Source organism: Hermetia illucens, chromosome 1, assembly GCF_905115235.1.
Source record: "Hermetia illucens chromosome 1, iHerIll2.2.curated.20191125, whole genome shotgun sequence".
NCBI classification, from domain to species: domain Eukaryota; kingdom Metazoa; phylum Arthropoda; class Insecta; order Diptera; family Stratiomyidae; genus Hermetia; species Hermetia illucens.
The window spans coordinates 143,722,981-143,735,395 of record NC_051849.1 but is presented as its reverse complement, the minus strand read 5'-3'; the positions used below and the strand labels follow the sequence as shown (position 1 = coordinate 143,735,395).

General features: G+C 45.3%; 1 protein-coding gene across 1 annotated transcript in view; it reads right to left on the bottom strand.

The window, feature by feature from the left end:
- Positions 1 to 5,450, bottom strand: part of LOC119647681 (multiple epidermal growth factor-like domains protein 8) — a 100,789-nt gene extending 95,339 nt beyond the window's left edge. Inside the window, exon 1 of the mRNA XM_038048796.1 lies at positions 4,529 to 5,450. Within this exon, the coding sequence (XP_037904724.1) occupies positions 4,529 to 4,990 (462 nt within the window). The 5' untranslated portion in view covers positions 4,991 to 5,450. The remainder of the gene's footprint in view (positions 1 to 4,528) is intronic.
- Positions 5,451 to 12,415: the final 6,965 nt, after the last annotated feature.

Genomic DNA, 12,415 nt, shown 5'->3' with positions numbered 1-12,415 from the left:
TTCTGCAATTCTGTTACATCAGCCCTAAATTGGGACAGTGTATCGGCTAGCTGCTTGGCAGCTCCATCTCTGTACAGGGAGCATACGTTCCATGAGAAAATGCGCAAATCTTTATTCCGTTTTCGTTGCCGGGTTCGTCGTTGTATAGTCAATCCAGTCCGGGGCTCCTTTTGTTTTCTGTGTAGAGTTGTCAGCCCTAACCAACCCTCAACATGGAGGACCAATTGGTAAAATTTGTCTCGTTTTTAGGCGTGGGAGACTTTCATTTCTTTCATTCTTCTCCATCTGCAACTTTTTGTTAAAAAAGAGTTCCCAGCAGTCACGACGTGGAAGTGGAAATAGCGTTTGGTAGTAGAACTGTTGGTCTTGATTCAGCAGACGAGAGCCACTTAAATGCCTGAAGAGACTAAACACGCTCAATTAGATCTGGATATTCTGGGTTTCAAGCCATATTTGATTGGAAGCCATTGAAGCAGTGAACGAGCTGATCAAGAAAGGTGCAGGCACGCCACTATGTAGGCCAGAGCCATTCTATGTAATGTCGGGAATGGATTTATTTCCGAGTTATCACAATCTCTGCAGATGCCGGATTTTACCTAATACTAGCACTAAGTGTCAAACATTTAGGCTTGGACGATCCTTCCTACTTAAAAACTAAAGAGGCGTTGGTGGTAGTGGCCGATGATAGGTCAATGGGAGAATCCGTCGAGTACTCCCCGCAACATCGAGCACGTATGCAGGATGGTGTACTTCAGCATGGTTTGAACCAGACTGTGCAAAAGTACCAGGATATCAAGGGAAGCCCTGAGGGATTTAGGTACAATCCCTGTAGCTGACAATATTATGGGAACTACAACCACCCACACAGGGCGGCAAATTTCTTTGATTTTCCGAGCCAATGGATCAGAGTTCACCTTCTTCTCCACATATTTCCGTTCAATGTTGCTATTATTTGAGATAGCAACATCAATAATATACGCGGAGCGAACCGCCTTGTCAATTAACAGTACTTCAGGCTTGTTATGTGCAATATGGCGGTCAGTTCGAGCTTGCCCGTCCCACTACATGCTGTAAGCAGAACTATCGGTAAACCGGACATGCTCTCGTGATCAGCTCATGCTTGTATGCAAAGGTCTGGATAACCTTACATACAGCATTATGCCTGGTGATGTATTGCACCGGTGCCATAACAGTACAGCCAGAAATGAGATGGTCCAACGTCTATAACGCCGAACCACACATTCTGGACTGGTCGTTATCCACCTGTTCTTTCATGATAAGCTCGGGTGGCGACCACGCCGTCCTGAATGGCACACATGAACCCCTCCGTCTGAACAAAGAGCTCCCCAGCACATAGTTATCTGTTCGACAAATGCAAATCGAAAAAAGGCTGCCAAAAACAATTTACATGTTTACCGTGCATTGCCTTTGACTTCCATTCATCGATCCGCTCTTAGTCTGACTTCACCCCACTGAGAGGATTGTCTAATTCAAACCCCATCCGAATATCACGGCTGAACATGTCTATTATTCGCAACAGACTTCTAAGATGGTCGTCAGTGTCATCTAAGTACCTATCTAAGTAACCAAATCCTCTAGCTTCATTCAGTAGCCATGAAAGGAGGTTCAGTGCCATACAAAACCAAAGAGGACTCAACGAATCCCCCGGGAAGATGCCTCTCTGTATACGGATGGACTCTAAAGTATTAGCACCCTCAGATGTACGCACTGATAAGGTGGTATGCCACCCTTCCATGACAGTCGCCAAAAACTTTATTAGTTTCGGATCAACGCGATACAGATTTAGGACATCGATTGGCCAGGTATGCGGGACGCTATCAAAAGCCTTGAAATAATCGATATAGCAACTAAAGAGATTTCTTTGGCCTCTAGTTGCTTGTCCTGCAACTACCCTTGAACCAACTCAGCAGCCCTTCTGCTCCTCGGACAGAATGTTGTTGGTCTCGAAGTGCGAATTGACCCTTCCACTAATAATGGATGTTATGAATTTGTTGGTAAGCAAGACCGATTAGGTCTTATGTCTGCAGAGTTCCGCACCGTGTCCTTCTTAGAGATAAAGTACGTAATCCTCGCAGTGAGGAAGGGTGGAAATTCCTCCGGCCGACTCATGATCTGGTTTATTCTGTGTGCCAGCCGCTGGTAAATTTCTTATAACAGAAAGTCTGCACCCGATCCAGACCTAGGCCCCTCCAGTTCTTTAAGCTGTTTATGGCTCAACGAACTTCCTCTTCGGCAACATGCATAAAATTCATGCCAGGCGTATTGGCACTGCAGATACCTTCGGCGGTGATCCACTCAGCATGCTGGGCGGGTAACTCCTAAAGTCCACCATAATACACTTTCGCTTCCGTCACCGAAAACTGTACTGTCTGGACGCTCTGTTGGAATTCGTTGAGAGGTCTGGCTCCTCGCGTATGTTGCATTCTGGCACGTCTGGAATGACTTTCGCCATACCGTCATAACCGACTGCATATGACAGAAAGTTTCTGCTTTAGTGTGTCCAGAATTTCAACTACGGGTGTCGTCTCACTGGGATTGCCAGTGCTGATCTGAATCAGTCTAGCAATATCCTGCCTTAGTGAGTCCCGCCGAGTTCCAGACGAATTTTCCATGGTGGATCTCTTTGGTTACTCAAATCAATAACACGAAAGCGAATCTTCTGACCACGCAATCTGCTAGCCGCAACTGGACCACAATACACAAGTGTTTGTAGTTGCAGCAACCACATATCAGCACATCGAGATGCAATCTCATCATTGATTTGAGATAGAATTCCCGGAGTTGCTGGAGATGCATGGAGCTTGGGAATAACTGGTCTATGCAAAGGATCCATATCCGAGAATTCTATACACGCTGAACCACAATACACAAGTGATTGTAGTTGCAGGAGAAACCTCTGCTGGACGGTGCAGAAGAGTGCTTCGACGAGTACTGAACCAGTTGCCTGCAGTGCGGCGTGGTGTTATTGATGCCGCCACCTCTGCCCCCTCTCGGGCACCAGTTTCCCCGATGACCTCAAGTCGAACACGCTCCCTGATTGGGGGGGCCGGGATTGTGTCGCTGCGAGTAATAAAGCGGTGCTGGTCTGCGATTCGCTGCACAGTTACGTGTGCGAATTGCGGGAAACGCTCGACGAATCTCTGGTGCAACAAGGGGCGGTAGGATGATGTACTCGCCCCCGCCGTTATTTCGTAGTAGGAGCGGATGATGAAGAGGTTCATTTCTTCAGTGCATTTCATCCGCTGCCTACGGTTTTTTAATATTATTTATTATTCTTTCTAATCGCTTTTCATAGCGTGCAGAAATGCTGAGTGAGTTCAGCCTGGCTTGACCCTCAGATGGATGGGTTTTCCTATGCCATTCAGATCGCAACTGCTCTTGCCTCGTACTGTTTGAGCTGAGGATTTTCCTTCCTAGCGTGTATTCGACAAAGGAGTAGTGCACGTTACAATGGACGTCGCTAAAGGATATAAGATTTCAGTGCGGGCAATTGACTAATGACATGATTTTTGTTTAGAACTAAGAAACGCTTTAAAGAGACATGAAAAAAGCTTTATAGTAACAGTTATTGAAACTCTGTTAGCCTTAAGTGCCGGGCCCTAATTAGTAGCTAAGCTGATAACCCAAATTCTTGACTTGCACCTGAAAATTCAAACGTGGCAAGACTAGTTAGCAAACCTGTGACCAAATGCCACTAGCATATAGGTTTTGATGGCTGAACATTACTCAATAAACTTCCCAATATTGTTGTACTAACAACTGAGTGCACTTAAGCTGATAAGCGACTCAGCACAATTTCATTAGAGTTTATTTCCATCTAGTAATCAAAGCAATAACTTTGTAAACAAGTTCTGGTCATACACGTGTATTGGTTTCGAAGCTCTGCCATGACCAGCAAAACCAAACACAAGCGTGAAAAGAACTAAGTAAAACACACGCAGAATTGATTTGTTTGGATACAAGTGAACTTTGAGGCTTGGCCAGGTAACATTAATCAAAAGATTTCGACTTGCCTCTAACGCGCAAGCGATGATCGCTCGACGAGAAAAACTTCTGGAAAGGCCCGCACCCATTGCAAACTGAAAGCTCATACAAACCAATTTGCATTTCTGGCTTTGGTAAACAATCTAGAGAACGGTACAGGTTGGGTGTCCTTGGAGCGCTTCGATTGATATTCATGGCAGCAGTCGTAGCTAGAAACTGCCCAGGCATCATGAAATCTCGTTTCCAGTTTGTGTAGCATTCAAAATGCTGTGGGAATCAAGCAGCTTGACTAATTAGAGGCGGCGGTGATAAGACACTCAGGTCTCGTTGCGGATTGTTACAGCAATGGTTGATAAAAGTTGCGCAACCGAATTACCGCTAACGAGCGCACGGTGCCCATGCACTGCGCAAATGAGTTGATTGGGCTGGATCTGAAACATGAAGTGAATCTGAGATGGAGCGTCGGCAACAAGTGGTATCAAAACAAGACTAGTTTCCCGATTCCGAGACATTGAGTACTTACACTTCCGGAACTGGCGACGAGTCGTTGCGGCTCGGTCTTGCCGCTGAAGCTGCCCAGCAGCGTCGAATTGAAGGAGTCGCCGTCGTACACGTAAATATAGTCGTAGGAGCATTCCGTGCCCATGCTATGGAAGGTCAACGTGATGAACTGGCTCTCGTTGCGGGCCTTAATCAGCCACTCGCAGTGTGAGTCCTGCGTGTAGTTTACGCCGGATGGGCCATGGGCGAATTCCCCGCGCGCTTCCGTGAACACTTTACGCGAACGGTCGCACGGCAGATTGGGATTCTGCGTCTGCAGCCCGGGTGGCGGCAAGAGCGCCGACCGGTCAGCGCGAGCCACTGGGGGCACAATCACCGCAATGATCCCCAACAGCGAGAGAGTCAGCGATGCGCAAAAAGCCGCGACAAACCCGTTCCGCGGGGCAATTTCACCTGACCGCTGCCGATGCCTCCGTCGCCACATTGCACTTTTCCACTTTTGCGACGAACCGCGGGGCCCAGCCGGACCTTCGAAATTTCAACTGGCACCTTCTGTGGTTGGGCGACTATAACAAATCCGACATTATTCCGCTGTCAGGCAGGGATGTCGCGGAAATTCCTTCACAACTTCGGAACTCACTTTTCGGCACTTCACACAACACAGAACTTCGATTTTCACTTCTTGGAGGGCCTCAGGGGCCTTGGGCTTCACTGCTGCCTTTCTAATACAAAACACTCTTCAGCGGAACGAACTTTTTCACTCAAGGTTGAACGAGAACGACCATCGAAATTCCAGCATTTCTTACACTTCCCGTACCGAAAAGCCGTGCACGCGGGGGTACGAAATCACTGCGAATGGTTTCACGCGAGAACTGGGGGAGGAAATGGAGCTCGAAGCAGAAATTTTTGCACTAACTAAACGCGACGACGAGCATCACGTCTGATATGTGTCGAATCCGAAGAGAAAATGTTTTGACGTTTCTTTCTGCGCGACAGTTCGCGGTGGGTCCAGCGTCGATTGCGCTTCGTATGACATTCGCGTCGTAAGCGTCCAATGAGAGACTGCGAGAGTTGTAAGATTTGACATTTTTAGTGAGAACATTGCAAGGTTTGCGTCTGGGGAGAAATGTATTGTGCTAATCACAATATCAGGGAATCACCGAGTTTCAAATAGATTTAATAATGAAAACAGGCATTCTGATGTACACTGCATTACGTTGTTGAGGTGGAAAATGGAAAGATTAATTCAGAAGAATTTTGAAAGCGAGTCTGTAAATAATCGCATTCCTAATAAAATTTCATTTAGGGAGAGTTTCTCTGGCACCTTTATATGATGTTGGATAAATTGAGCTAATCTGAATTCTGTTATTTGAAGTTGCTTCGTAACCGATATGTTATAAAAATTACTTTATTTTTTATTTTCGACCATTACAAGATACTAAGATATTTTTAAAATACAATTAAGTTGAATAACATTTGTGGTCAAAGGTCAGGTGGTCAAAGGGTAGTATATTCCCAGGGCGAAACGTGAATTGGTACCCACGATGGAGCATAAAACTTGGGAAACGCCTGCTGAACCAACGCCAACAGTTCTACTACCAAGCCCTATCTTCATCTCCATATGGTGACCGCTGGCAGCTCTTTCTTAACGAAAAGCTGCAGACGAAAAAGGATGAAGGCGAATCTCCTGCGCATAAGACCGGGACAAATTGTACCAACTGGTCCTCCAGGTTGGGGGTTGGGCTTACAACCCTATACGGAAAACCAAAGTTGCGAAGCCACAACAGGAGCCTAGGACTGGACGAATAATACAACGACGAACCCGGCAACGACAAAGGAATAACTATTTGCACATTTTCTCATGGAAAGTGCGCTCCCTGTACAGAGATGAAGCTGCCATGTGATCGGAGTATTTTCTTAGTCAGCCAAAAAATGAAACCTGCTGTTATCGGCTTTGAAAATATAAACGAACGGTTATGCACTCTGCGCTTCCGAGGCAAATTTAGAAATATAAGCCTCATTACGTTCACGCCCTACAGAAGAGACTGCAGAGTTGGAGAAGGATACCTTTTACGAGGCAGTAGAACGAACCCTCCAAGGCTGGTTCGACAATGAATGTAAGATTGTATACTGAGTAAGCTGCATTCTCAAAGGACGCGGACACGCGCGGAGACCTATCACGAACTTCGACGAGTGGAAAAGCGAAGACCGAAAAAGGAAGCGTGGGAGAACCAACAGGTCTGTGAACTCAAAAGTACAGGGAGCAACCGCACCAGGCGCGCAAGTTTTACCAACAAGTCAGCAGGATGAAACCTTACATACCTCGATATTCATCCTGGCGAGACAAAGAGGGAAATCTGATATCCGACAGAAAACGCATATTGGAGCGATATGTTGACTACTTTGATGAACTACTGAACAACCATAACATCGGCGATTTGGAGGTCCCACTAACTGAAGACGACGGACAAATACTGCCACCACCAAGTATAGAAGAAACAGTCCGTGCAATTCATCGGCTTAAAAATCATAAGTCGCCAGGAGCCGATGGAATTACAGCCGAATTGTTTAAATATGGAGGCGACCAATTACACCAAGTGGTTTATCAATTTGTGCTCAAGGTGTGAGGTAGCGAATCAATGCCTGACGACTGGCAAAGAGGCGTTATCTGTCTCATACATAAAAAGGGATATCTTGCGAGGCCGCATAGCCCCATACGTCCAGAACATCATTAGCCCATACCAAAGAGGCTTCACTCCAGGCAAATCAGCAACAGATCAGATTTTCTCTCTGCGGTAAGCGATGGAAAAACTGTTGGAATATGGACATAAGTTGCACCATCTGTTCATCGAATTTAAAGCCTCCTAGGATAACATAGCTAGGGTAAAACTATACACGGCCATGAGAGAATTCGGTATCCCGACGAAATTGATAAGACTGACTAAGCTGACCCGGACCAATGTGCGAGGCCAGATAAAACAAGCACTATCTCAAGACCATTCGACATCAACAACGGTCTACGAAAAGAGGATGCCCTATCATGCGTCCTCTTTAACCTGGCCCTTGAGAAAATGATCCGTGATGCTGAAGTAAATGCAAGAGGTACGATCCTTTTTAAGTTCACCCAAATACTGGCCTATGCTGACGATATCGACATCATGGGAACAACGGCCCGAGACGTACAAACTGCTTTCATCCAGATCGAGCAGGTGGCGCGCTGGACATCAATGAAGGCAAGACAAAGTATATGATGGCAATGTCAGCTCCAAAAACCTACGAATCGACAACATCAAACCGCACTGATCAAATGGGAAGAATAGCATCCTAGTCTCCTATCCAGGGTCGAAAATCACAACCGATAACAACTACGATTGTGAAATCTGCGCACGGTTGTTGACAGCCAACAGAACCTATTTCAGCTTACAACAACTGTCTCACCGTAGGATCAAAGCTCTTGCTGTACAAGACAATGATCTTGCCAGTCCTCATGTATTCCTCGGAGAATTGGGTTCTTAGCAAGAAAAATTGCGATCTCTTGGCCGCGTTCGAGAGAAGAATCCTTCCAAGAATTTTTGGCCCCCTACATGAGGATGGGCGATTCCGTAGCCTACATAACGACGAAATCTATGGGCGATACCATGACCGCCCGGTTGTGGATAAAATTCGGCTCAATAGGTTATGGTGGGTGGGTCACTTAATCCTTATGGATGTGGAAGATCTAGCCCGGAAAGTCTATCTATGGTAGAAAAACAAGACGAGACAGACCCTGCCTGAGATGGAGCGATGGCGCAAGTCAGGACGCCACACAGCTTTTAGGAATATCGAATTGGTGGACCTCGGCGCAAAACCGGGATGTCTGGAGTTCCTTATTAAGACAGGCCTAGACCGGATACCGGTTGTTGCGCCGTTGATGATGATGATGATGAACATTTGTTCGCTTTTATTCTTTCCCAAATGAATGTGGATGTGAGGTTCTCCTTCGGCGACGATTGACAACTGATTAATTTTATTTTTCCCTTGACATCGAAAAACTATTTTGTCAATGTCATGGCCAACGCTATTCGCAAACAGTTTACGTTAGCTCCACCACTGATATACTCACATGTGTATCTTTGTGATCTGTCCCTTGATGACCCTTTACTTATTTTTTGTATTGAGAACTGAAGTTAGCCCCCAGGATGCAGCCTCCGAATTCAACCTAAAGACTTTCAGCGTTCGGTTTACACTTAACTTGTTGTCGCAGTTGAGCTGAATACTTTACACTTCATCTTCGCCAGAACTAATGTTATCATTTTCGGACGAGTGACCTTTCCTCTGCTCACCTTATTCTGCGTGTATCTTTTGCGCCAGTGGGTGTGTGTTTCTGGTGGGGAGAGGGATAACCACTGAGCCCTCAGACTGTGGTGGCCCATTATAATCGACTCCTCCATCTACCGGAATTCAGATTCGTTTATGTATCGAGAATTTCCGCTAGGAAATGTATAATTGATGCATCCATAGACCGAGCACTTACATAGAAAGTTATTCCCTTCCTCATTTGTAATGGCAAATTAGGATTGTGACGGTCAAGAGACCATCCTAAGTGGCCGGAGACGACCGAGAGAGAAGAGCTATCCCAAAAACCTAAAAAGATGGCAAAATTGACCGTGAAGGTCCGCCTGCAGTTTTAAAGTTCCACTGAAGAGTTCCGTCAACACGTGGTGGCACGCTTCTATGCTAGCCAGGCTCGGGAATATGAGGAGGGGTACTTCGAACACTTCAGGTGCCGTTTTATATTTGTTTTCGATGGGTGGGTCTGCACCAGATCCTGAAAACTAAAAGAAAGGAGACTCGCGCCAGCCTATCAAATGACCAACACGCGAACTAAACCTGAAAATGAAAATAAAAGAAAAAATGGCACGACCGCAAGCGAGTAACATATAATATTGCATCCCATTGAGGAGGATTACCTGGCGACCCAATTAAAATGAATGGTGCAGTAGCATATGTCAAAATTGCAAAGAATGCAATTAACGGTCATTTACTTTTTCCCAATAATAATAAACTAACTGGGTCATAAGTTACTGCTGAACCATCTGGAAGGAGCAAATGCCAGGTAAGAGTTCAGTTGTTGTTAAGCCACACTAAAGATACTATGTTGAATGTTAACTAATAAATTTTTAATTCCAACAAAAGTCGAGGTATTCTTTCTTTTTTTGCATTATTGCAGGAAGAAATATGTTATTCGCGTGGAGCCGTAAAACTCCATGCCCGGGTGCCCCGATCGAAAAGGTGGATCCACGACGGACCCCATCCTCAATAAATGTTCCCCCTGCTTCAGATGTATTGTGAGCTGTGTTCTTTTACTTGGGCTTCTTGAAGTTCCTTTTAGTTTTTTCCGATTTTAAGCAACTGAAAACATATCTCATTATCAGAATCATTTTTCACATTCTTGGGGACAATGAACGGCGGCACATTTTTCAGGCAGACGTGACGATGGACGAAATACCAATCCATTTTACAGACATTACGATGAACGAAAGGTAACCTTTTATAGACTTGACAATAGGTCCAGATCAGTGAACTTTTACAGATTTAACGATAGGTATGCACTTGACTACATGTACCAGTATGACTCAAACGATGACGACTCGCCTCTTGGATGCGAGGGACGACCGCTTAATACCATGTCTTTGGATCATGCCTACACAATTATGGTATCATAGGAGCTAGTTTCTCATGGCACACCATCATCTTTGCCTATCAACCGGTTCTTATTCCGCGTGGAGGCATTAACTCGCCCAACCCTACAGGAGGATTTCGGTCTGCTGTGTACTTATATACAACCCCTGTTCGGAGATAGAGCAGTAGCTTTTTACAGGGACTATGACCAGCTTGTCGGACAAATCGACTGGACCAAGTCAGTATCTAACAAATGTCGACTTCCAGCCCAGCCCCAGTCATCAAGGCATTCCTGCATCAGCGAAGGCATTACAACAACGTCACAGTAACTCCGAAAGTTACCGTGTTGAAGCGGTCCAAAAACTTGGATTTGACTTACTGGGATTGACCCCACTACTTATTGTTTCTAGCAAACCAATGCTTTTGGTTCTGAGGCCGTTGCATGTGAGAGCGCAATAATATCAAGCGGCCCGGGAATGGATTTTCGGTGTAGCAGAGGCGGCAACTAAAAAGCCTAAGCGCTCAAACCTTCAGTTGTGTCAGTATTGGTGGCGAATAATGTCCAACCGTCGTCTTTACTACTTTGAAGTTCTTACAAGTTATGATATCCGCCCATATGCGGATGTCATAGTCTTGCGTGAACGTGTCTCAGGATTGATTGATACCAGAGCCACCGTAAGTTGTTTAGCTTCAGATTTCGCCCGGGAAATTATTAACGACAGTCGGCACTAGTGGGGGGGACTACACATCGATCTCAGAACAGTCAACGGGAATAGTGACAGTAGGCAGAGTATCGGCGGACATCACTGTTCGTGATCGGGTGAAAGGATCGGACGCTTATCCTCTCATTGAAGAGGTTTTCCGCCGTCTCCCGAAGGTTAGATGTATTACGAGTCTAGATCTAAAGGATGAGTTCTGGAAAATTCTGCTGGATGGGGTTCAAGGATAAGACTGCCTTCACAGTTTCAGGGCAACCACTCTATCAGTTCGTGGCCATGCTCTGCAATGCACGTCAAACCATGCAGCGACTCATGGACAAAGTCATCCCTGCCTACTTGAGTCATCAAGTCTTCGTATATTTAAATGACTTGCTGCTTATCACAAGGACTTTCGAGCAACATTTGCTGTTCCTGTATGAGAGGCGCTGATTTGATATTGAGCATCCAGAAGAGCAAAATCGTCACGAAGAAGATTCGATTCTTGGGGCACGTCATTGGTATTGGGACGATTTGTACCGATCCCGACAAGATGTACGCCATCAAAAATTATCGACGGCCGAAAACCGTCGGCAGTGAGCAAATTAAAAGAACTTGCGTTCGAAGTGATAATTGACCACGCTTCGCCCAAATGGCTGATTAACCAGTCAGACTTTCACAGTAGACTAGCCAAATGGGCATTGAAGCGTTAAAGATTCTCTTTCATCAGCAAACGCAGGAAGGGCTTAGAATATCTGCCGCTGAATTCTGTATGTCGCATGTATTCACCAGCGGAAGTGGTTTCTTTGGAGAGAAAAGGGTACACCGGAGACATGGATTTTACTCACACATTTGACAAGAATAAAAAGCGCAATCAATTGTATTACAAATTTGCACGTGTGCGGAATTGTAGAGTTAATCATTTTTAGCAGCATTTATGGAAGATAGCAAAGTTCAAATATTGTGTCCAGCGTAGCAACTTAAGAATATTGTGATTTTAGTATTCAACTCAGGTAGCGAAAAATAAATCTCACTTGCTTACGAACATACCAATTGCAAGTCACATCACCCTTCTAAAGGATTGGTGATTCCAAGTAACCTAAGCGCTGATTATCAATCTTACGGTTCGATATTTTCTTCGAAAGTATATAATTTGGAATGCCTTGGGTAAAGTGCGGTTGTCCTATTGGCGTAAAATGGTTAAATAGATCAAGGACTACATCCGTTATTGTGAAACGTGCAAGTCGTCAAAAGCTCCCAACCAAACGCTCCAGCCTCTATGGGAAAAAGCGCTCATCTCCGATCTGGTGTTTCAGCGCTTGTGTATCGATCTGATCAGGCTATACCCCAGATCTCGCGCCGGAAACATTGGAGCAATAGTCATACTCGATTCTGCCTCGAAGTTTTAATTCGTGGCGCCGATTAAACGGTTTACCCGGAGGGAACTGACTGAATATTTGAACAAGAGAATCTTTCATGTGTTTGGAATTCCTGAATCGATAAAGTCTGATAACGAGGTATAATTTAAATCTATGGCTTTTGATGATCTTTTG